The sequence below is a fragment of the Pseudoliparis swirei genome, chromosome 19 (assembly GCF_029220125.1).
Source record: "Pseudoliparis swirei isolate HS2019 ecotype Mariana Trench chromosome 19, NWPU_hadal_v1, whole genome shotgun sequence".
Classification (NCBI taxonomy): domain Eukaryota; kingdom Metazoa; phylum Chordata; class Actinopteri; order Perciformes; family Liparidae; genus Pseudoliparis; species Pseudoliparis swirei.
In genome coordinates, this window is record NC_079406.1 from 24,627,941 (window position 1) to 24,653,483 (window position 25,543).

Sequence of the window (25,543 nt, forward strand, 5' to 3'; positions counted from 1 at the left end):
GCTAAAAAAAAAGAAATGTCACTCAAAAATAGTAAAATTTGCTCGAAAAAAAACCTTGGTTTGAAAGAAAAAACAAGAACATGCATATTATTAATAAGGTTGTGTTTAATCAGACACAAACCAAAAGAAGTAAAGTATTGCTGTTCGAACATTATCTATTTGAAGTGATTAGGGTGGTATTTGGTGGTTATAAGGGCCCAATTGCAACATTTTCCCAGGGCCCCTAAACACACCATCATCAACACTTGTTTAAAAAAAATGCAGTTAAATCTGCGTGCATAAAGTGTATTACTCGTGTTTCAGTCGCTATACCGTACTATACTATACTATGACTATACCGTATACCACTGAGTGTAAAACCTTGAATTCGCTAATCTTACACACAGTGGCTTCACGGTAATGACGATCTATTATCGACCTCCCAGTGTGCACACGCTACCGAATTAAATGGAAAAATCCGCCGTGTTTCACATGTTTTGACTTGTTAACATTCAGAGTGACATTGTGGATTGCAGACACTCCACTGCAGCAGGCACAGCAGAGAGTTACCCCCATCCCCCCTCCCCCCACCCACGCCCCCCTCCCTCCCCTCACCCCCTCCTACCTTCACTTAATCAAAAATGATGCCACTTGGTGCATAGCCAGGTACTAAGATTATGTCATTAGCAGCATCGACTGCAGGAAACACGATCAATACGCTATTATGAAATCATGTTACACATAAAATGGGCGGTTTCTTTTTACGAGTGCAGACTCGTCAGCTGTGTGGCTCGGCGTGCTCTCATCGCTCTCTGTGTCTTTAACTCCCAGACTTGAGATTCAGGCTCAGGAGGAACAGTATTCAACTTTTTACTCCTCTTCTTGAATTTTCTTTCATTTTTTCATTTCAGCCATGAGACAAAAGGATTATTACATTCATATTTTTTTGACGATCTTCCAGAAAATATGTTTTCAAAAGTCATGAAATCACCACATTAAGTTATTTTTGGAATAATAATAACAATAGTATGATATTGATAGCACTGGAGATAAACGTCTTTCTTCAGGATTTAACTGTCAAAGAGTTCAAACATAAAAAAGAACAGTATTTTGTATGTGTTTTCCATATATGTCTGATGTGCCACAGACAATGTTGTTATTCCAGTCAATATATTTATCCCATAAATAAAAAATAAAATAAAAAGAAATCCTCTAAAAACAAACCCTTTGCTGTCAAAAAAACCTTCGTTCTCGAACTGAAAAAATTGCTCCCCCCAAAAAACGTTGCTCAAAAAAAAATTCCCCTAAAAAATAATAAAGAATGCTACAAAATTCTACAAAAGAAAATTGCTCCAGAAAAAAAAAAATCACTAAAATCGTTTTAAAAACAACCTTGGCTCAAAAAAACTACCTTCGCTCTAAAAAATACAAAATTTGCTAAAAAAACCCCCCTGAACCATAAATTCATATCAGGCATTGTAACAGAGCAGTTTGAACCCATCTTCTCATTCTACTTAACATGCACCAATCAGCTGTTGGCAAGTCCTGATTCATCTCATTCAAACCTCTGAACGGGATCATGCTTCTTCCAGGAATGTAAAGAACACCATATGGATCCTTTGTTTTTCCTTCTCCACCTCAATGTGACTTTCTTTCTTTACGTTGTCCAGCACACGCGCACGTGCGCAAACTAAAACAACGCATTGATTGAGAGCAAAGCACACACAAAGAAACCACTCATGCACACCAACACACACACACACACACACACACACACACACACATGCACACACACGCATGCACACACAGATCTTACTTGAACTTTGCAAGAGTGCAAAACTGAGTGTAGGTCTTGAGGGGAACAGGAAACGACTTCCCTCCTCCCCCTTCAATTCTGCTACCCCCCCCCCCCCCTCTCCTGTTCCTCCCCCTCATCTTCCTCCTCCTCCCTCCTCCTCCTCCTCCTCCCTCCTCCTCCTCCAGCACCACTCTATAGCAGCGAACTAGGCAGGCCAACTTGCAGAGTGCAGCAGCTCCGACTCGACAGCGGCTGCTTCCTCCTGGGGGTCTTTTTTTCGGAGAGCATCGCGCTCCAATGTGCGCCGCTGTGCCCGCTGGATGTTGAAAATCGCACCGCGCGCGCCTCTCCAGGAGCCACCATGTCCAACTCAACCCCCGACCCGTTCTACTCGTCTCCGTTCGGACCCTTCTACAGGAGGCACGCGCCCTACATGGTCCAGCCCGAGTATCGGATCTACGAGATGAACAAGCGGCTGCAGACGCGCACAGAGGTGAGCCGACCAGGGGAGGAGAGATGTCGCGGTGCCGGCGGGAGAGGGTAGCGGGGACTGCGGAGGGTCCGGTGCGGACATGGAGGGACGGGATGTTCCGGGGGGCTGGAGGGAGAGAGAGAGAGAGAGAGAGAGAGAGAGGGGGAAAGGAAGGGAGAGAGACTCGGGTCGGCATCGCGGTCTGTCCATCAGGAGGTGTGGATGCGGTGCAAAAAAGTGCCAAACATTCCTGAGGTGAAAGTAAACAGGCGCCGGTGTGAAGACAATATACGCTGCAAGAACAATACCATCACCTGAAGTAATAACCCCCAACATATATATTTACATATATGTATATATATATAAATGTATATATGTATATATGTATACGTCTATATGTATATATTTATATATGTATAGGTGATATGTGCTGGAGATGCGGTCACCTGGCGATTTGATAAGTTGTTTAAAATGTAAACATCACGACTTGTGTTTGCCCAAGACTGATGTAAGAGGAGATCTACCTGAAGTCAGGTGATATGTATATGTATATATATATATATTATGAAGGCAGGTGATATGTATATATATATATATATATGTACAAAAAATATATATGTATATATATATATTATGAAGGCAGGTGATATATATATATACATATACAGGACTGTCTCAGAAAATTAGAATATTGTGATAAAGTTCTTTATTTTCTGTAATGCAATTTTCTGGATTCATTACAAATCAACTGAAATATTGCAAGCCTTTTATTCTTTTAATATTGCTGATTATGGCTTACAGCTTAAGAAAACTCTAAAATCCTATCTCATAAAATTTGAATATTTCCTCAGACCAAGTAAAAAAAAGATTTATAACAGCAAAACAAAATCAAACATTTGAAAATGTGTTTCCAGGTGTTTCGAGTTAATTACGATTCAAGTGATATGATTAATACCCTACTAGTATACTTTTTCATGCTATTCTAATATCTAGAGATAGGATATTTGAGTTTTCTTAAGCTGTATAATCAGCAATATTAAAAGAATAAAAGGTTGCATATATATATATTATGAATGCAGGTGATATGTATATGTGTATATATATTTATATAATGAAGGCAGGTAATATGTATATGTTTATATATATATATATATTATGAAGGCAAATGATATGTATATATATATATATATATATATTATGAAGGCAGGTGATATGTATATATATATAATGCATATATATTATGAAGTCAGGTGATATTTATATGCATATATATTATGAAGTCAGGTAATATTTCTACTGTTCCGTGAATATATGTAATTTATAGATTGAAATCAAGATTTGAAAACTCGTCAGATTTAGATTCACAGTTGTTTGTCCAGTGAGACATATTCATACAGAAGGTTATATTTACAGATATAAAGACAGCAGCGACGTCTTTACATCTGTTCAACTCTCTGCCGGCTGCATGAGGCACAGGAGCTGTTTCACGTGCATTTAAATAGCGTGCATGTATTTCTATTTCGCCCACATATTTGCATAATATGTTAAAAACTGAAACAGCTCAAGACCGACGTGGAATGCAGTTTACCCACTGTGGGTGGCGGATGTATGTTTGATGTATGCCATGATCGAAGATCCATGATCCATGATCCATGATCCAAGATCCAAGATCCATGATCCATGATCCATGATCCATGATCCAAGATCCATGATCCATGATCCATGATCCATGATACAAGATCCATGATTCATGATCCATGATCCATGATCCATGATCCAAGATCCATGATCCATGATCCAAGATCCATGATCCATGATTCATGATCCATGATCCATGATCCATGATCCATGATACAAGATCCATGATTCATGATCCATGATCCATGATCCATGATCCATGATCCATGATCCATGATCCATGATCCATGATCCATGATCCATGATCCATGATCCAAGATCCATGATCCAAGATCCATGATCCATGATCCAAGATCCATGATTCATGATCCATGAACTATGATCCATGGTCCATGATCCATGATCCATGATCCAAGATCCAAGATCCATGATCCAAGATCCATGATTCATGATCCATGATTCATGATCCATGATCCATGATCCAAGATCCATGATCCATGATCCAAGATCCATGATCCATGATCCATGATCCATGATCCAAGATTCATGATCCAAGATCCATGCTCCATGAACCATGATCCATGATTCATGAACCAAGATCCATAATCCATGATTCATGATCCATAATCCAAGATCCAAGATCCATGATCCAAGATCCATGATTCATGATCCATGATCCATGAAACATGATCCAAGATCCATAATTCATGATCCAAGATCCAAGATCTATGATCCATGATCCATGATTCAAGATCTATGATCCATGATTCATCACTGAGTGTGGATGAAGTTTTCTCAATGAAATTGTCCCTCATTGCAAAGTCAGATGAGTGTGAGCTGCTGTTGAGTGTGACTTCCTTTCAGTTAGTGGAGTTGTGTGTGTGTGTGTGTGTGTGTGTGTGTGTGTGTGTGTGTGTGTGTGTGTGTAGTGTCGTTCAGACAAAACCTTTGGCGATCCCACGGTGAATTAGCGAGCATCTGTCTTCGGCAATCGGTTCTGTGATCTCAAATGTGTCAAATCTGCCGATCAGAAGTTGATCCATGTGAGGTGTCGTCGTGGAGACGTTTAGGGGAATCGAGAGCAGCTCAATGGAATAAAAAGCTCCTTTTGGCAGCCTAACTGTTCACTTTTTAAACTATTAATGGGCTGCGACGAGGGATTCTTTTCATTATTGGTCTACTAATGGGTTCTGAATTCATAATTGTGTCAATAGAGCATCAGTACATAGCAGAAAAAGAGAGATCACCATCACAGGTTCTCAGGAGTGGGCGACCTCGTGGTGTCTGGCTTTGTCTGACCTGCAACCCCAAAAATATGCATACAAATAAGAAATAACAGGAAATATGAACAGAATTAGGGATCATTGTTGTTCTTAAAAAATCCCTTTAAAATTAAAATGAATTCTTTATGAATTGTCGAATCAACGCCTAATTCTATAAATAATGTGAGTTCTGCTTGCTGCTGGATACTTGGAAGCTAGAATTTGATTCCCATAAAAAAACTCGTGATTAATAAACCACAATCAAACGATCCCGTATGAAATCGTTGCAGATATTTGAAGGAAATCTGTTTTTTTCCAGCTGCTGCAGCAACGATGTCCACTTTCCAAAAAAACAGGAACTTGCAACTTTAAGCCGAGCGAAGCGATGTGGAGACGCAGCGGCCCGGCCCGATGCATTATTCATGCGGAGTGGTCCGAGCCCCTGTGGACCTCGACACCCCGCACCACACACACACACAAGTGCAATCACACACACACACACACACATGGACGTTCACAAATACATGCATGAGCTCCATGATGTGAACACACACACACACACACACAGACGTTAAGTAGACACACATCAGTTTAAACCATTACCTGCGTCTCCTCAGACTAAATTATATGATTGCATAATCATGTAATTAGTTTTTTGTTCCCGGTGGTGTTCGCGGCGTCTTCGTTCTCCCGCTCGTCTTCAGTCTTCAGCGGATGGAGCGTATAATACGTCTTCTCGTCACCGTTTGTTTGAGATGCAGGTGGGGAGATATAAATAACGAGGGAGGAATAGCGTCTTATGGCTCGGAGAAAATAAACGCATCCAGCTTTTTAAAATTTTGTTTGCATCCAGATGTGCCGTATACGAGGCTCGGTTCGGGCTTTTAACACAATTATATCGCAATTATCCATCGTGAATGAAAAAAAACCCCGCAGCCTTCCATTTTCACGAACCTTTTGCACGTGAACAAAATAATAATATCGGAGGAAATAGTTGAAATCTGCCCTGACGGAGAGCTCAGTGTAGAACATGGAATGCTCTCTGAGGCTAAAAGCGAGATAAATAAATACATACGCTTGGTGAAGTTTACTTCCTGTGAGCGAGGTCAGCTGCCGGTGCTTTAACGACGGAGCGCGCCTGAAGGCGTCATTCTCGCCGCTTCAGCTCACATGCAGCCGGTGTCAGTGTACCAGCGCCGGGCCACGATGATTCTTCATAAAACAGGAAGTTTGGAATGTTTCTTGCCCAAAATCTGGAATCCATTAGATGGAGAAAAAAAATAGCTGAATTGTCCTGGTGGATTGTCGTCTTGAATATTTCATCAAGGGGTTTCGCTGCGAGCAGCTGTTGTAGATCCATATCTTTCTGTTTTCGATATAAACTGCTGGCAGCGAACTGGTCGTTTTATTGAAGTATTACTTTGATTAACTGAGTTTTTTGCAATTCTACGACGACCTCTAACCCCTTGTGTTTTTGTTGACATTGGCTTAGATCCCACGGCTGTATATGTGGAAATAATGAATCGTTCTTTAAAAAAAAATGTTTTTCTTCTCGTTTCTTCTGATTTTATTCAAACTCAGGATTTTGAAAAGTACTTCACCATTTCCTCTGCGACTCAACGTAAAGAAATGAGCACAAAGCGTCGGTGTTACACCCACAAGGGAACATTTTAATATTTATATTTTGACGAAGCATGAACAAATGCAAAACACATAAAAGTACAAACATAAAGACATCGTGGTGTAACACCTCGACATGGATAAGACGAAAGCAAATAGAAGTACTCAGTGAAGGACTGTCGACATCGACAACAATGAAAATCCATAATATTCCGCAATATTTTACAGCTGACGCGTTAAATAATGCACCATCTTCCATATCAGACTTCTGAAACCTAAGCAATTTTTTACAAAATCAGGAAAAGTCTTGAGCGGCCGAGGTGATAAACCCACATCAACAGCGTTTCACGAGCTGTTAAAAAGTCCCTCCAGACCCGTCATTAGGAGCAGGGATATAAGGAGACGGAAAGCGTGTGAGACAAATCACAAACAACATATAACGGTTATTAATTCCTCTGTGTGTGAAGCGACACATTCACAAAGCCTTTCATTAACTGGGTGTGTTGTGCGTTGCTTTGATATTTAAAAAAAAGTTTGATCCCGGTATGAAAATGTCTCGTCGCGTGGAGTAAAGATGCCGAACGTCGTGAAAGGACTTCCATTGTTGAGCCCCAGAACGTCTCCCGGCTCACTTTACGGGCCGTCGGGGAGGAATGACTCACCGTGGTTTGCATTCCCTCTCGCTCCGAGGACTTTTTAAATGTGGGGGAGCTGACTAAGCCCCAGTGCGACGCCACCTTGTTCTTTTTTTTTTTTTTAGAAAAGTGTTGACAGAATCGACGGGAGTCCCTCTTCTGGTGTAGAATCTCTTCGTGCCGAGCAGGCGCAGGACTCAAGGACTCAAGGACTCAAGGATTCAAGGACTCAAGGATTCAATGACTCAAGGACTCAAGGACTCAAAGACTTGACACTCAGAGGAGACTTCCTTATGCTGCGAATATTCGCAAAGCTTTACTGGCTTGAGTTTACTCGCTTGACTATTTGTTGCTTTTCGTGTAATTCGCTTCATAGAGGGGGCGGGGCTTATCTATGTGGCTTTGCTCCGTGGAAACGGTTATCCTTTCCTTCATCCACCACGGGAGAACTAACCACTAGTTCTGCTTTATAGTCGTTGGGGACATCCCACAAACGTCGGAACATTTAACACAACATTAATATCATATATAAACAGTGGGTACGGAAAGTATTCAGACCCCTTTAAATTGTCCACTCTTTGTTTCATTGCAGCCATTTGCTAAAATCAAAAAAAATCATTTTATTTCTCATTAATGTTCACTCAGCACCCCATCTTGACAGAAAAAAACTGAAACGTGGAAATTTTTGCAAATTTATTAAAAAAGAAAAACTTAAATATCACATGGTCATAAGACCCTGCATAGGCGTCTGAATAATCTCCGTACCCACTGTATGTATATGTATTTATACATGACATCACCCGTAGGCTCGTGACTTTAACCGACTCCTTCTGAATGACTGTCTTGTCCAGCGCTACTTGAGCAGCAGCAGTTAGATTCACCAACGGCGGAGCGTCTCAACGCTGATTGGCTTTCGCAACTCGGCGTCGGGCGAATTTTCCGCTAAAATTGATTCGCGTCAATCGCAACCATTCGCGTCTGTCCATAGACTTTGAATGGGATCTACTCTACATGCAGAGGACAAGTGACATCTATCGTAGAGCAGGCGGTGAATCATCAACTTTTTAAAATTAGATGGAGACTCTAGTTTTACAGGTTTTGTTTTGGTGTCGTTTCACAGACTTTTATATCCGGTCCTGTGTCGGCAGCATCCGTTAAATAAAACCCCCTCTACCCTCGGATGCTCTTGTGCCATTAGAGACCAGGTAAGAGTGTGTACGCGTGGTGTTCAGTGCATTAGGGAGCTTGTTTTTAATGGTGTTTGGTAGTTTTATTTTCCGGTGTACACATGTCCGACATGAAGTGTTTCGCTTTGAGCTGCGAGGAGGAGGCCAGAGAGACCTGCAGCATATCACAGGGCGGCAACACAGCATGATATGCAGTAACCAATACATCGTTATATCCAGTAACCAATACATCATCATATGCAGTACCTGATAATCTGTCGATTGATCCACTTTTTCGCACTACTCCCTCGATCAATCAATCAATCCATCGGGTAGTCGACAAAATCTCAGAATGAAAAAAAAAACGGGAAAATGTCCATGGCATGTTTTTTTTTTTGAATTCCACATGTCGACCAAAACTCAAAAGATAAACAGTTTCTAATCATTTAAAACGGAGAAACGTCCTTCTGCTGCAATCAGAGGATGAAATGTGAACTATAATGACTTTTCGGTTTGAAAATAATATGAATATATCAAATTATGTTTATGAGCCTACATTTGTATTTTGAATATTTATATTGAATATTTATTATGATTAAAAATTATTGAATATTTATTTATTAAATCACGAATATTTTTAAAGTATTTTTTTAATGGAGGCAAATATTTAGAAAAAATCCCACGTACCCCCTGGAGTGCTTTCACGTACCCCCCAGGGGTACCACCCCCATTTGAGAAGCACTGCCTTAAAGGCACTGACGGGAGGATGTTCCTCAATAGTGACCTGTCTCAATCATCGCTCACGATGTATGTCTCGCCGTCTGTATCAGCGGAGATCCTAACCTCAGTTTGTAGTCCGTTACTTTTTCTGCTGTTTTCAGCATTTTTTGGGCTGAACACTCAGAACCGTCCAAGAGGAAACTACAAAAATGGTGGACGCGCCGCCGCCGCTAGAAACGTAAACATCCATCGTGAGTGGCGAGTCGGTTTCCTCCCTGCGGCCGGCCGTCGCGACCCTCGTTAAGTTTACAAGCCGCGACCGACACTTCCTCCTAATTGCGCCTTTTTTTTTAGCACGCAAATGATTAATTGATCGACAGAGTCGTCGACTAATCACATTATCAACTGCTCCTTACGGCTTATACTGTAATGATGATGAACTAATGAGTCATTCTTATTGATTAATCTGCAGGTTATTCCCTCTGTGAAATCATTTAAATTATATAATGTCAACAACAAAAAACACACATTTCCTTTTACAATCACATTATTCTAAACGGTACGGCGGCGTGTTAATTGTCTCGTTACGATAAATGTAGCAAATCTCATCTAAAAAAAGGAGTCATCGATTTTCAAAATAGTTTTTCAGTGAATTGACTAATTGTTCCTGCTGATTCGAGTGATGATGACGCTACCCCCCCCCCCCCCCCCTTCCCTCCATTTGAGAGTTGTGGTTTGGAACGACGCTGATGTTTCATCTGATTCAAATAAAGCCACAAATAGACATATTAATAATAATATCATCTCACGGTGTCTGCTTTGAGCTTTTAAAAAAAAAAACTTTTATTTTTTAGGTGGAATTCTTCCTTCCAAAGAAAAAAAACACACACGCTGAAAGGCGGCTTCCTGTTCCTTCTCGGCGGCGACCTTTTCACCCGCCTTGCGCTCCGAAATAAGAAGGAATGTAAAATGTAAAAAAGAAAACAAAAACAAAAACGATAACAACGAGCGCCTCGCCGCTCGCCCCCGGAGATCGGCGTTGACCTTTGACCTGATAACTGTTGCCGCAGCTTAAACAGTCTTGCTCCCGTCACGACTCGGGGGGGATCTGTTTCCACCCCGACCTTATCACCCCGCTCCGTTCACACTTATTACCTGGCCGCGGCCGCGTCTTCTGCAGCAGGCCGGACCGCCATCCCATTACCTCCATTTTCCCCGCCAATCTAAACGGGCGTTCGACGTGGCTTTGGATGCCGCGCGTACGGCGTGACCACATTGTTTCTGTGCTGTCGCTCCGGGGAGGGAGGAGGGGGGGGGAGGCAGCTGCGGTGATTTGCGGGGGAATTTGACACTTAAGCGTATGCAAATGAGGCGGCACGGGATTAACATTCAGAGGAGGAGCCTGCCGGGTCGACCTCAGCCGGTTGCGAGGCCATTAGCATAGACGGCATTAATATTCGGCGGAGGAGAGCCGGCGACGCAGAATAACACTGTCAGTAAAACTACAACACAGAGGGCGAAACCGAGGCAAAACAAAAGGCATTTTAACGGCGGCGCCGTAATAACACCCACGGGGGCCGACGGCGGGTCTAACGGTCACGCCTCGTCCTCGTGCGGACGCACATGCAATCAGTGGCCGTGATCGGCGGGCCTCTCGCCGGATTCTTGCGTCTATATCGCATAGTTAGTCCCGTTCTCATTATTCAAAAATGGGACCAGGGACCTGAGTCATTGGAACCTGGAGGGACTGGAGTGTTCATTACGGCGAAATCCCCCTTGTTCCCGCCGGAAACAAATAATGATGTTAATCGATGATTAGTCCGAAGGGTTGTTGATGCTCGGTGTATAAAGTTTCAAGAATATTGTGAGGAAATCGGTTGTCTTCGAATAGTTGGAAGAAAGGCAGAGATCTTAAAGCGACGGTTCACCACTGAATCAAAAATACATTTTTTGTGTGAGTGTTGGAGGTATTGGCGGACGATATGTCCGTCTTCTCAAATACGACGAGACTTGATGGCAAAAAAAACTCAACAAAATATGTCTCTTTCCAGGAATGATGTTGCGGTTTCTCAAGATAATCCAAAAACCTGGTTGTGAATTGTTTAATGTAGACAAACAGGAAACTTCCTAAATTCCTTCCGAGATTAATTTTCACGTGCCACAACAATCAAGATTAATAAACAGCGGGAAGGTTAGAGGGAAAATATATTTTTGATTTTAAGGTGAACTGTCCCTTTAAGACACAGGTGTCAAACACAAGGCGAATCCGGCCCGCCACGTAATTTTACGTGGCCCCCGACGGCTTGAAAAGACACGCGATCACCTTTTCTTCAAGAAACTTAAGTAAGAAAAATATTGTGTGCTTTTATTTTGAAGGTTTCAAATGAAATGGATGTATGTTATACTATGAAGAGAAATGTTCTCATGTAGAATATTTCTAGACTCGAATCAACAATGATCAAATTCAAAGAAAGTTATTTAACAATATGTTGGGCAGTAGTTTATCATGATAAAACCGATCTATTCGATTGATGAGTTTGCCAAACAAGTACAAACAAGTACAAACAATAAGATCATTGTTACAACGCGAACATAATTTAAGTACACAACCATTCATAAAAGTAATATGACTAATACATCTAATATGCTGTAGAGTTGAAACTGATTAGTTCAATTATTCCTTCGTAAATTGACATTAAACGATAATTATCATCTAATCGTCGCCTGATTATCTTTCCGTTAAACTTGGACCGGACGGAGACGTTTGAGCTCTTGCTAACGGAGACATTTTTTACAGTGTGTGAAACAGAGAGTAATTACCAGACAGGTGTGTCGCGCTGCTCTTATCTGAACCGTTACTTTTGGCTTTATCTCCCGTCGGGGAAAACAAGCCGCTGCGCGAGTCGCCGCGACGCGCCGGAGTTTTTAATGACGTAAAACAGAGCAAAAGGCTTTAAAATCAATTAAATAATTATTAAAACGCGTGTTAATTGTGTCGGAGAGGGCAGCGGGTCCTCATCTGTTGTGGATGTTCAAAACAGCCTCAGTGACAGAGCAAATCTTCACAGCTAATATATTAATTAATGGATTATAATTCAAGTATGTATTGGGCGCTGTTGGATTATCAAATGCATTTAAATCGAAAATCATCATTTAAGCTTCTTTTCACTCACCCAGCAAAACAACGGAGTCCCAAATAAGTATACATGTTTGTTATTGACTGACTAAACAGCATTATTATGTGTTTCTCTGTCTCTGATATGTGTTGTTGTCGTTATTATGATTCACAGTTCTGCTTCTGTGGACCCATAAACGTTACTCAGAGCTCTTACATTAAAAACAAAAAACATTTGATATTTTTCATAATGCTGCCAGTCGCTGAAAGGACTGAATGGCTCTGCTTCTCTTATTTAACTCCCTTCCTGCAGCCCCCCCCCCCCCACACACACACACACACACACACACACACACACACACACACACACACACACCGTATCCTCAGATGACTGGAGTCGTTACTGTTAAACTAGCTGGATGTCGTTTGCCTGTACATTATTTAATTAGTTATAAAGCTGCTCTTTGGTGTAAAATCTCTAAACAGAGAGAGAAAGGACAAACAACTCACGTGTGAAATGCAATTTCTCTTGTTTAGAGTCTCCAAAACTGAATATTCATAACGATATTTACAGACAATTTAACAGCACATTTCAACAATTTTGCATCGTATTCCAAGTTATCCGGGAAAATAATTCAAATCCGCTTATATGGACCTCAGTGATGCTATTTTTGACAACTTTATTAATAGCCAAAGGGCAATCGAGTCATAAAGAGGAGATAAATGCCAAAAGAGACTCAGGTGTCGAAGACATACTGTACCTTCACAATAAGAGCATGCTACTAATAAGATAACAGAAATGCACTTTTCACTCAAAAATAATCTCAACTATAATAGGAAAATAAAAAGTGTAATAAACAAAACAAAAAACAATATTTAAATAAATAAATAAATTAAATAAAATGTTTAAAAAATTAAAATTAAAAAAGGAAATAAAATGGTGAATAAATAGGTTTTTAGGCCGGCAGTAAGGACACAAGTCTGCCATCCGCGCAATTAAAAAACACCTACTTTAAAGAAGCTGTAATTTATATTCTCACAACAGTAACATGTGAAAGAACAACGTGACAGGCCCACAACTTTGAACTCTTCCCGCTCACATCGGGATGCTCCTACCTCGCTTCCTAGCCGACTACCTCCTCACTCGGATCACGCCCATCTTTTTCTCAAAACCGGGCCTTAATTTGGATCTCAGCTACACACCTGTCACTAGGTGACTGCATCTGGCACAGTTGTGATGCAAGATGTGACTCAAATCTGTCCACCAGACAGGAATATGAACATCTGGCGCCTTTGTAGCGTCGTTCCCGCTCCAGAAGGAGCAACACGAGGGGAACAACAGCCCCAGAGCCTCTGTGAAGAGGAGGGAGTGTTCTTTCATATATATATATAAAAAGACATCCAATAAAAAGATAAAGATGATGATATGTCAGTGTTGTCGAGAGGCAGTTATTGCAGGTTACATTTTGACGTAAAAAGTTCAACGCCTCGGCTCCGACCACATCCGTCTTCCATCTCGGCCTTCATTTCGACATCAAGCACACACCTGTAAAAGAGAAGTTTGACTGCCTATAGAAATCTGTCCCCGGACGACGGGAACATGAACACTCGCCGGCTCGGCTGGTGAAAACTAGCTGCTCGCAAAAAGTAAGAATCATAATGAAAGGAATTGGCAAATAAACACGTCGAGATATTAAAAAGAGACGCGGATAACGATCTCCTCCAATGTGTCAATTTAATGCGACAACACTCGCACAATAGAGTCGTTTGTGGGTTCCAGTCACACACACACACACGCACATGCACACATGCACACGCACACGCACGTGTGTGATGCTCTTGAGAGGATGTTGCCAGAAAAATACTGCAAAACCTCACGAGGGCCTCTCCGGTTGAAACAATGAGCGTCAGTGGGATCCAGCAGGATGCTCGGACAATAGACCCACCTTTTTCCTCCCCCCCCCCCCCCTCCCCCGCCCGCCACCCCCGGTTCCTTCCAGGCTGCACCGGCGCTCAGATAACACGGGAGAGACAGACGTGGGCCTCGCGGTCCGCCGTGTATGTCCTGTTGTTGTCTCTCTCCACGCCGACGTGGTCTAGAGGGGGCCGTCCCGAAAGCCAGAGGTCACGGGTTTGACCCCCGCCGCTTGAGCTGTGTTGACGTATCCTAAGATATAAAAGCTCTCTCTCTCTCTCTCTCGCTCTTATACACATGTGGTTCGCCATAGAACTCCGTGGCAAGATTTTTGGAAAATACTGTTCAGGGGTCACGTCGTCATGTTTCTAGGGACAACCGCCGAGTTTTACAGGACTTTGATGTTTTTTTCTTGTTTTTTTCACCCAAGATTGGCCAGTTGTTTGTTTGTTTGTCTGTTTTTCTTTTTGGCAATATTTGCCTTTATCTGTATCTTCTTCATATTTCTGTCTGTAAAAGTAACGAAAAATGACCGACGTGCAGGAAAAACATGTTATAATGCTGTTCCATCAGCTCGGCGCTGCGTTCAGGGACCCCGGGGTGGGGGGGGGGGGGGGGGGACGTGCTGCTCTTCAGGTTGTACACCGGGAGTCGTGCCGCTGCTCCGAGTCGGGTTCCTGGCTCTTTCATCATTCGGCTCATCAGCTGTTTGACTCTGACGCAGTTTACAGTTTAATTTAAACTATTCCGAATGAATATGGGAATGGACTGCAGAATGTTCGGCTCTACTGAAGTGTCATTGAGCAAGACCCCGGAGACCTCTGGGGGGAGGGGGGGGGGGGGGTGTAGAGAGCCTCTGGTCTCAGAAATCATATCAGACTAATATCTAATCCATTATATATGAAATGATGAGCTCAGTCTGCTCTTCAGCCTTTGGCCTTTAGCACAATGGGGAACAATAGAATGCATTGTTATAGTTTATGGCAGCGCTGCAGCAAATTAGACATTAAAAAGTAAATGTTAAAGCAACACCCTGTTATTCAAGATATGAGGCTGTTATTATGTAGGTTATAGATATTGTGACAATGGAAGAAAACCATAAAAATAAACAGCTTCAGCATTAAATAATACAGTTGGTGATGTAAAAATGCATGTATGTTTGCAAATAAATATATATGTTCAACATTTTTACCAAAATATAAACATTCCTCTAATATATATACGCACAAATACATGTAGATTAAAACGAATAATATTACTTTTTTATATATATTTTTTATTTTAGCCCAAACATTTAATAAAATGGATGAAATAAATAGAATAAATAAAATTAAATAAATTAAATGAATAAAATGAATAAAATAAATACATTTAAAAAATAAAAAATAAAATTAAAATAAAATAAATATAATAATAATATAGAATAAATGAAATAAATTCCGTAATGTTCAGCCTTCTCATTTCACATTTTAAAATTCTTCAAAACTCATTACATTTCATGTGTAGCGCTCACACAGTGGTCACAGACAGACGCTCACACCGACGAGCGACAGGTGGATTTGCCTTTGCAGTCGGATCCGTGACGTCACAACCGAGCACATTCACCTCATTCAACCACATCTGAGGATGTGATGAATCCGGTATATTGATTGAGTTTCCTGTTCGGCGGTGGGAGACGGCGTGTTGATTGTTTACTGGTCTAAATAGCTCCTCAGTGGCGAGTGCAGGCCGGGTGGCACTACAGTGTTATTGTGTGTTAAGTCGCAGCCTGAATGCTCGCCTTCCTTCTGCTTTTAATTTCTCATGGGTGCTGTAACTAATTTGACTTCCTTGGCTTTATCATTCATGCATTTTGTTGTTGTTTTATTATTTCCATCCTTATTGACGCTCGTTTTCACTTAACACGGTGCCCTCATCTCGCCTGTCAGCTGGTGCGTATCGACTTCAATTGTGTGTGTCTTTTCCATTGGTCCCGTCCACATTTCAGGTGTTTTAAACATCGAGCCGGAACTTATGATTGTGTCTTTTGTATTTTGTATTATTTATTTAAAGGAGACACTTCCTGTCAGCTGACGTCATTCGCTGCGCCGCATCGTGTGCACTTTGCACTTCACACTCAAAATGTTCCACGCTGTCGTTGAGCATACGCGACGCACTCAACCGTAAACGCCTCGCCACTTCCCGAGAGCGTCTTCGCTGGTTGGATACATGTAACCATGGCAACACGTGTCAAAACTTCTGCGACCAAACAATGAATTCTGAGAATCATAAAGTCTGCAAGGTGAAATATTATACTTATACTTTGTTGTTATTGACAGTAAAGACTTACCCGCTAGTGTCACTTATTAACATTGTCATCACCTATATGCATTGCATTGTGGGATATTTATGCCCAGTGATTACACCGTGTAATATTTTACCAAAAAATAATATGCAATTTGCTGTTTCACTGTTCTAAATATCATATTAATATGGAATTTAGAAGGCAACCTTTCACATACACACTGCAAGAGGAAATACACTAGAAGTGAAGCTGTTCTCCGTATATGATAGAGTTTTATTAAGCATAAGGAAATCCTGACGGCTCATTAAAAGTCACAGCTTCTGTATGAAGGTTTATTCTATTACTCTATGGATTTAACATTTTTAATACTTTCACAGTATTTTTTACAGCACTTAGAGCCGCTTCGTGATAAAAAATGACATGGGAATCTCACATTTTACAAAATGGGACCTTCAAAAAAATCAAAAATGGTCTAAAAACAGTGTAAAGTCTGCAAATCCTCTAATCCACTGTTTCCCAAGCTGGAGGTTGGGACCCCTCGATGGGGTCGCAAGACACATCTGAGGCGGCCGCCGGAGGATTCTTCTCCATAAAAGGATGTTAATCGAAAATAATCCATATATCCAAATCAAACATTCTTAAAAAGGTTAGACAAAATCCTTTGGTGCTTGGTTGAAGTGCTCACACGTCATGCCACATGCCGGGAGCTGGTTTTCTAACCATCGGACAGAAAGATAGTCCTGGAATAAGATTTTTTTGGGGGGGGAAGTTAGCTGAGGCCTTCAGCGAGTCCCACTTGTCAGTCAGTGTGTGTGTGTGTGTGTGTGTGTTGATCAAGGGCACTTCAGCAGGACCATGATATTACTGCTGACCTGGGCGAAAGCCAGCGGTGCTGGATGCAACAGCGGTGTCCGACTGCTGCCTGTAACTTCTGACACCGAGGAGAGAGAGAGACAGAGAGGGAGAGAGAGGGAGGAGGGGGGGGGGGGATGGTAGAACAATGCCTTCAGTGAATTGGCAGGCATGCAATTACGAAACGTGGGAACTTCCTCTCTGACTTCATTTATGTGAGAGAGTTCATTCCCGGTGAACGTGCGGTAGCTGTTCAAGGGCAATGACTCCGCCCCTCCCCCCCCCCCCAACCTCCTCCTCCTCCATCCTCATCTGCGTCATGCTTGGCGGGTGTCGAGTGCAGCAACATGTTAAGTTTGCATGATGTAAAAACACTTAACACTTAACCCGCGCCGAGACGTTAGCCCGACATGATTAAAAGGGAGCGTGGTTCTGGTACTTTGTCATCCTCAGGACCCCGAAATAGAAACCATGCACCTGCATGTGTGGTAGAGTCTGAGTCCGGGGGGACCACCACGGCAGAGGATTTCATACTGCAGCGAGAGGAAATGTGAAAAAAACAGGCATTTTTTTATGTTAATAAAGATTACAGAATCAGATTAAAAAATGTCATCAATTAAAAAGTAAACAGCAGCCAAAGCAGCGATAATGACAGCACACTGTTATTCATCCACGGGTCAATTTAGAGGTTTTTGAGGTATTTCTTTCAGTCTAGTGGGAAGAAAACCTTCAGAATTCACATCGAGGTGTTTATTTTACTACCTTGTCTATTTGCGACTGTAGATTTATCCTAAATTCACAAAAGGTAGCTGCCTCATCTGTATTTCTTTTGTCTCTGTGATATCTGTTAGCTGCATTTTTTTTCTTCCACATTGGATTGTTGTCTGATTCAAAATCCATCAGTCGAGTCATCTACCAATACGGTTATTGTTTGAGCGAGTGAATTTAATAAAAAATAATGTTTTAAAATTCTTTCATTCAATTTGATTAACTTTTTTAATTGACTCAAACAATGTCAGACACACACATATATATATATATACACATATATAAATTTATATATATCTATAAATATGTAAATATATATTTATATATTTAATATCTATATGAATACAGCTTGATTTGACTTCTATTTTATATATATATATATATTATCCATATGAATACAGCTTTATTTGTCTTTTATTATTATATATATAATATATATATATATATATATATATATTATCCATACAGCTTTATTTGTCTTTTTCTATTATATATATATATATATATTTATTATCCATATGAATACAGCTTTATTTGTCTTTTATTATTATATATATATATATATATATAATCTACATGAATACAGCTTGATTTGACTTGTATTTACAGTGTCCTTCTCCGGCAGTCTCTTCTGACCTGGCCTTCACCAAACAGCCAAAGAAAATCTCTCTAGCTAAAGATCCTTTGGAAACGTCGAGAGAATCTATGGATCTGTGAAGTTGTTTTTTTTGCGACCCGATAACCTGAAGCTTTTTGAAATCTGTGACTGCTGTAAAACTTCCTTGGCCCACCAGCCAGCCGGCTTCATGCTATTCAGGAGCTGAATGGGGCTCCAGACATTGGTAATTCTCCCAAGGTCAGGCCCCTGACACGCCTACACTCTTGAAGGCTTTTCTCCTTCATGAAGTGTGTGTGTGTGTGTGTGTGTGTGGCTGGGAGAAAAAAAGAGTTAGTGGTTTATGGACTGTTAGAGGAGATATAGAGTAAAGATCAGTATGCCCCATGTGTGTTTACAGTAACGCGTCTCTCTCTCGTTGCTGTTTATTGAGGATCCTGGTTGGCTACCGGGCGATTGACACATTGATAAATCCCCTTCAGATGGAGGTGAATCAATAGAGCCTTATCGGCCGACGGGCCGTCACGGGCGCGCGACCGCGACCGCGTCCGTTAACCTCGGGGTCTCTCGGAGGGCGGCCTGATTTGTAGCGTTTGACAACAAACACGGTCACGCCGCGCGGTCCGTCAGCGACGGCGGCGGGACGTCGGCGAGCGGCTGCAGAGAGGATGGGAGACAGACAGAGAGAGAGAGAGAGAGGGGGGGGTGGACACAAAGAGAGACAGGGGGAGATGGAACAACAACAAAAGAGGCTCATAGGATATTGAAGGATTTCTATTGTTTTGTTATTATCGTAAATATGCCTCATCTACAGTTTCATAACTACCAATGGCTCCTATCCTGCAGTGGTCGTGAGGGATTGGAAGTGAAGACCACGTCCGCATTCAGGACCCTCGTGGCTCGAGTCCGCTGGCCGGGCTTTCGCTGTTCTCCGGCCCGGTCTGGCTCCGATCCAGCTTCTCCTCTGTTCTTCAGATCCGAGCCAAACCGAGCCGGTCCACGGCTCAGCCTCGCTTCTTTCTTTCTTTTCTTTCTTTCTTTTTTATTTATTTACAACTTGCCGAGACTCTGGCCAGAAAGCTGCCCAACAGCTCCAGTTTGGGAGGAGTAATGGTTCCTGATCGCACACAGAGCAGCTCCTCCGATACAATGGAAAACACAAGTTCTGAGGAACATTTAGCTTTATGAGCCCGGCGCTACTAAATGCATATTTAATTTACAAAATAAGTGATATGGTGCGAGCCAATGAAAACTGTCAAGTGCCATTTGTTTTATTGTCGTAAAAAAAACTAAGTGCTGTTCATGTTGCATGAAATGTGCTGGTTATTTTTAGATGTCTCCGTTTTTTAACCGTACGGCTGGACCCTGCCCGAGCCACACGTCAGTCGACTGACACAATGAACTATAGTGAACACCTGATTTTTGAGGAAATGCTTGAAAATAATGTAGGAAAAAATATTGCAATTGTAACATAAAGTCTCATAGAGAAACCATATTTGTAAAGACTCTGTGGGTCTGCTTACATTTGAATGAGGGGTAGGTCAACTAACCCTCTTCTGTAAAAACTGAATAAGAGGGATTTTAAGGAAGACAGACTTCTGTGTAGAAGAAGAGAAGTGGGAGCTTAAGTTAAACGCTTTTCATTAAAACAGTACGAGGAGGCTTGATGAAGAGTCTTTAAAACGGAGCGCTGGGGGCCCTCAGGGTGACAGCCGCACTGCAAAAATTGATCTCCAACACTAAATCCAGACGGTTTATGTCAAAATGAGGATCACACTTCTTCGCGAAATCCCCAAAACCTATTTTCTTGCCGCAGTCGGAAGGTTTCGCGCTCGGCGCCAAAAAATAAATGTAACCCGTGAACTTCAAAGGGTGAAACTTGTGTGTTTGAATAGTAAGAACTATTATATTTCCTTATCAAATGGAGTGAAACTATAAAGTAGCGTAGGATCAAAATCAAAAAGAACAATACAATGGAATACTTGAATACTGGATTTCTGGAGTTAGTTACTTTAAATTGCCGTAGACCTAAAAATAATGAAAGTAAAAACACTATATTTTTGATGAGTACACTCAATTTTCATTCTTAGTGTAATTTAAAAAATGTTCCTGTATTCATTGAACGTAAGACGGAGCTTTTATTTAAACACCATGTTACGTCCCGTGACTTAGACAGCCCTCTTTCAGGAAGAGGGCGGAGCTATCTCCTTCAGGTCTGGGATCACCTGATCAGTGGGCGGGACATTGAAGAACATTTCCACTTTTTTATACTCGCGCGGCCACCAAATATATACTCATTCAGGGTAAAAAACACATTTTAAACCAACAGAACCAGTTATTTTGATCTCTTTATGTTTTTTTCTTGTGTTATCATGGTTAGATATATGCTGTGTGTGTGTGTGTATATAGAGTATCTGGTTGACCCGTCATTTGACTGTCAGTCCCTGGGGTTCCCGCCCCCTCCTGGTGCTGCATTATGGGTTAACCTCCACCTGAATGTGGAGCAGCACCAAAGTCAAGTCGGTCTTCTCCGGCGGTCTCGTCTGACGTAGATGTATTCACATGAAACGGACACCACACACATGGTTCACGCCGGCTGATTCTCACAGTATGACACAGTTAGTCAATCACACACACACACACACACACACACACACACACACACACACACACACACACACACACACACACACACACACACACACACACACGTGCGCGGCAGCTCGTGCGGTCCGTTCCCAGTGGACAGCTAGTGATACCTTCACAGTGCACTGATTGACCTAATGGGGGCGCTATCATTAGTGGTCAACATCTTCATAATTACCTTTGCATTGAAAATGCGGAAGGTTATGTTTTAATCGCCGTGTATTTATTTATTTATTTATTTGTATGCGTGTTACTCGCATAACAAAAAAAGTTTTAAACCGAATCGCATGAAATTTGCTGGGATGATTGCTTATTATCCGGGGACCATTTGACTAGATTTTGGGATCGATCGGGTCAAAGGTCAAGGTCAAGGTCATGAAAAGGTCACAATCTTCTTGAATCGCATGAAATTTGGTGGGATGATTGGTTATTATCCTGGGGCCATTTGATTAGATTTTGGGATCGATCGGGTCAAAGGTCAAGGTTAAGGTCATGGAAAGGTCAACATCTTTTTACCATAGCACGGTCAATTTCTATCCAATTGGCAACTAATGCCAACATTTTCATAACTCAATGCCCAATCTTGTGATATGCGAAGGTATGCGCTCTACCGAGTGCCCGTTCTAGTTCATGATGTTTTTGACAAGGTCGGCGCATTCTTTAAAAAAATAATGTTATGAAACTTGCACTCTTGGCACATTTGGGCAAATGTTATAAAGCTGAGGTTATTAAATTGTTTTAAACAACTTTAAATCATCTTCCAGTTCGATTGAATCAACAGTCGTCTGGATAATTCATCAACGAAGAGAAAATTTCAAACTTTTGCCTCTTTATTATTTTAATTTTTTTCTCCCCATTATTGCACATTTCCATACATTTGGGGTTTTAAAGAGTTATTTGAACAAATCAAGCAGTTTGACATCTCGGGCTAATAAAAATGTTTTATTTTTTCACAATTTATAGGCCAAACGATTAAAAAATCAATCAAAAAGTCATATAGATTCTGGTCTTCGAGGAAGGATGTCTCTTGTTTACAGTTGCCGCATCATCTGTTGGGGGGAGGATGCTTATTTGGACGAAATAGTAAAAAAAAGAAAGTTCAATAAAATAGATAAATCTTCTCTCGGCCTCATAAGTGTAAAAGCTCTACTCAGTCTCAGTTCAGACTGCAGTTCACAGTGCAGCTGATTGGTTCGCCATCCAAAGGACCTCCACACTTACTCACGCTCACCTTTGGATCGAGCAGCCGGACGGGGGTCCAGGTGTACGTCCTCCCCGACCAACATCTCCGTTTTCTGAGGCGCGTTGACCTCGCGAGGCGCCCCGAGGGGTTCGCTGCTTGACGCTGCTCGATGGCGACGACGCTAATTGTCAACATCTGGAAAGTGCTCGCCGTCTCTCGGACCAGGAGGGGAAGGCGGTGGTCTGTCACAACGTGTCGGAGGAGATTAGCGTCAGTCCGACGTCGGTGGGGCGAAGGGCAGGAGAGGAGAGGGGAGAGGGGGTCGATCTCAGGTTTTTTTGGGGAGGGTAAACGCCTGTTAGGGGATCATTTCAGGCCAAAGGGATTTACATGACTTTCCTCTGACTACTGCTTCTGTAGATGTGTATAAGTACTTCAACTCAGTGCCATAGCTACCATGATTACCACCTACACTGCTACAATTACTACTTTAACTATAGTGTCAATCATCTTATTATTTCTGCTACTATTTCTTTGCCACAATAGCTATTAATAGCTGCAGGTGTTGATACAACCGCACGACCACAGCTACTAATACTACGACTACTACCATCTCTAGTATTTCTTCCAATATGACTGGTACTAACTCTTTTCTTACTATTACCACTTCTGCTTTGGCTGTTCACAACTAAAACGTCTATTATAGTAATACTAATTTAACTTAATTCAGTTTATTTTGTATAGCCCAATACCACAAATTATGAATTTGCCTCAGAGGGCTTTAAAATCTGTACACATATGACATCCCTGACCTTTGACCTCACATCGGAACAGGAAATATAGGGAAGAAACTTTTAGGAGAGCAACAGAGGATCCCTCTTTTTTCCGGGTACCCATCCCTAGTAGCACCCCGACAGATAATAAATACCTCTCACTTTTCTTGTGCCTACCAAAATAATGTGCGAATTATTTGTCAATTTTAGTAAATCCCGTGCGTTTGTTTATTGATACGTGAAAGAAAAATACATAAACATGCAAATCCACCACCCCCCGCCACCGTAACTGCGAAGAACTAACAGGGACGGTAATAATCGTGAGGTGTGATTTCTGATCATGGCACAAGTTAAAGGAATCGTCCCCTGCTGTGAAAAGTAGAAGCAGCGGTGAACAATAAAGCAGACCATTTGATTAGATTTTGGGATAGATCGGGTCAAAGGTCATGGTCAAGGTCATGAAAAGGTCAACATCTTCTTTTTACCATAGCGCAGTCAATTTATATCCAATTGGCATGCAACTAATGCCAAAATGTTCATAATGCAATGCCCAATCTTGTGATATGCGACGGTATGCGCTCTACCGAGTGCCCATTCTCGTTTTTTGATGTTTTTAATGTATTTTTGTAGCTGTTCGCTCTTCGTTCTTCACCTTCCGTATTGTGGTGTCTTTCTATGGCCCCTGTCATCGTGGTATTTCACGCATATATTGTATTTAACTGTCATACTCGAACCCCTTTTGTCAATTCAAATGTAAGTACCGGGATTTTAATAAAGCTTTGAATGAAAAAAATTAAATAAACAAGCCGATCTACAATGAAGGCAATACTTGCCAAGCTGCACTGCCGGCTTCATATTTATATAAAAAACCGATGTTATTATTTATCTTGTCTCATAGAAACGCATGCGTGATCACAAAATATGTGTCGTATCAGAATGAATCAATATTGAATTTATGTTATAAAAAAAAAAAAAAAATGCAGCAGCCGAGAGCGGCAACCTCGATGAAGGAAATTGACTGGGTTATTTATTAAATAATAGAGGAATATTGAAGATTATCATAGCAAACGGAGACAACCCGCGGCCCTTTTAGAGGACAGGGGGGTACCTGAAGTGTCACGCTCTTTACAGAGTGCTTATTCTGTAATTTTTAAAGATTTGTATGAACTAAAGAGTTGTTATATAGTGTTTATTTACCCTGGAGGAAGTCCCGCCTCTTGTCTAATCGTAGCATGCCCTTTGTCCTTTTTACCAGGAGAGTGACAGTTTGTGGTGGGACGCCTTCGCCACCGAGTTTTTTGAGGAGGACGCCACTCTCACACTTTCCTTCTGCCTCGAAGACGGACCAAAGAAATACAGTAAGTGCAACGTCATTCGATTCTTCTCTTGCGAAGAAGAGTCCATCAGTTCAGGTGGAATCCAGTGTTCTAGCAGATGCGTTTCTTTTTCTGTTGCACCTGTCTTCCGGCAATTTGTCGCATTATGTTCACATGTGAAACATTCTGCTGTCCCATTTGCTTAAACCAGCAGTTGCCATCTGGCAATGTGCCCACGTCTGTCAGAATCAGGTTGCTCTGCTGTCGCAATAAGACTTCGTCAGAGATTCAGTGGCTGAGAATGTAGCCGTGTTGAATTTGAGGAGTTCAATTATGCAACAACGTTAAAATGGATGTGAGAATGATCAACTCATTTTTGGTTTTCAAAAGGATTATTTCTAAAACAATTTTTGAGTGTTATAAGTGTGATTGAAACGTATGTATATGGAAGATGTATGTGGATATATACCTGTATATATCTAATTTTCTTTTCTTTTATATTCATTTAGTATTCATTTTCTATATGATGTATATATGTATATATATAATAAAAATAATATAAATATATATATATATTATAAAAGATTATTTATATATATATTTTTTCATTTAATTTAATATTAATCTTTAGATTTATTTGATTCTAATTATTACATTTTGTCAGTCTTTCTGTTTTGTATATTATATAAAGTAATATTGTATTGTATTGCAATGATTGACTGAGTAAAATACACAACAACAACAACAACAATTTGAGATCACAACCGCTCATACTCAGATACCTC

The 25,543-nt window shown here is 41.3% G+C and overlaps 1 protein-coding gene across 9 annotated transcripts in view; it reads left to right on the forward strand.

Moving 5' to 3' along the window:
- The first annotated feature begins 2,032 nt into the window (after positions 1-2,032).
- The window catches only part of ldb2a (LIM domain binding 2a), a 99,906-nt gene continuing 76,395 nt past the window's right edge, over positions 2,033-25,543 (forward strand). For all 9 annotated transcript variants that reach the window (XM_056439761.1, XM_056439764.1, XM_056439766.1 and 6 more), the window contains exons 1-2: positions 2,033-2,270; positions 24,698-24,800. In XM_056439761.1, the coding sequence (XP_056295736.1) occupies positions 2,139-2,270; positions 24,698-24,800 (235 nt within the window). In that variant the 5' untranslated portion in view covers positions 2,033-2,138. The remainder of the gene's footprint in view (positions 2,271-24,697; positions 24,801-25,543) is intronic.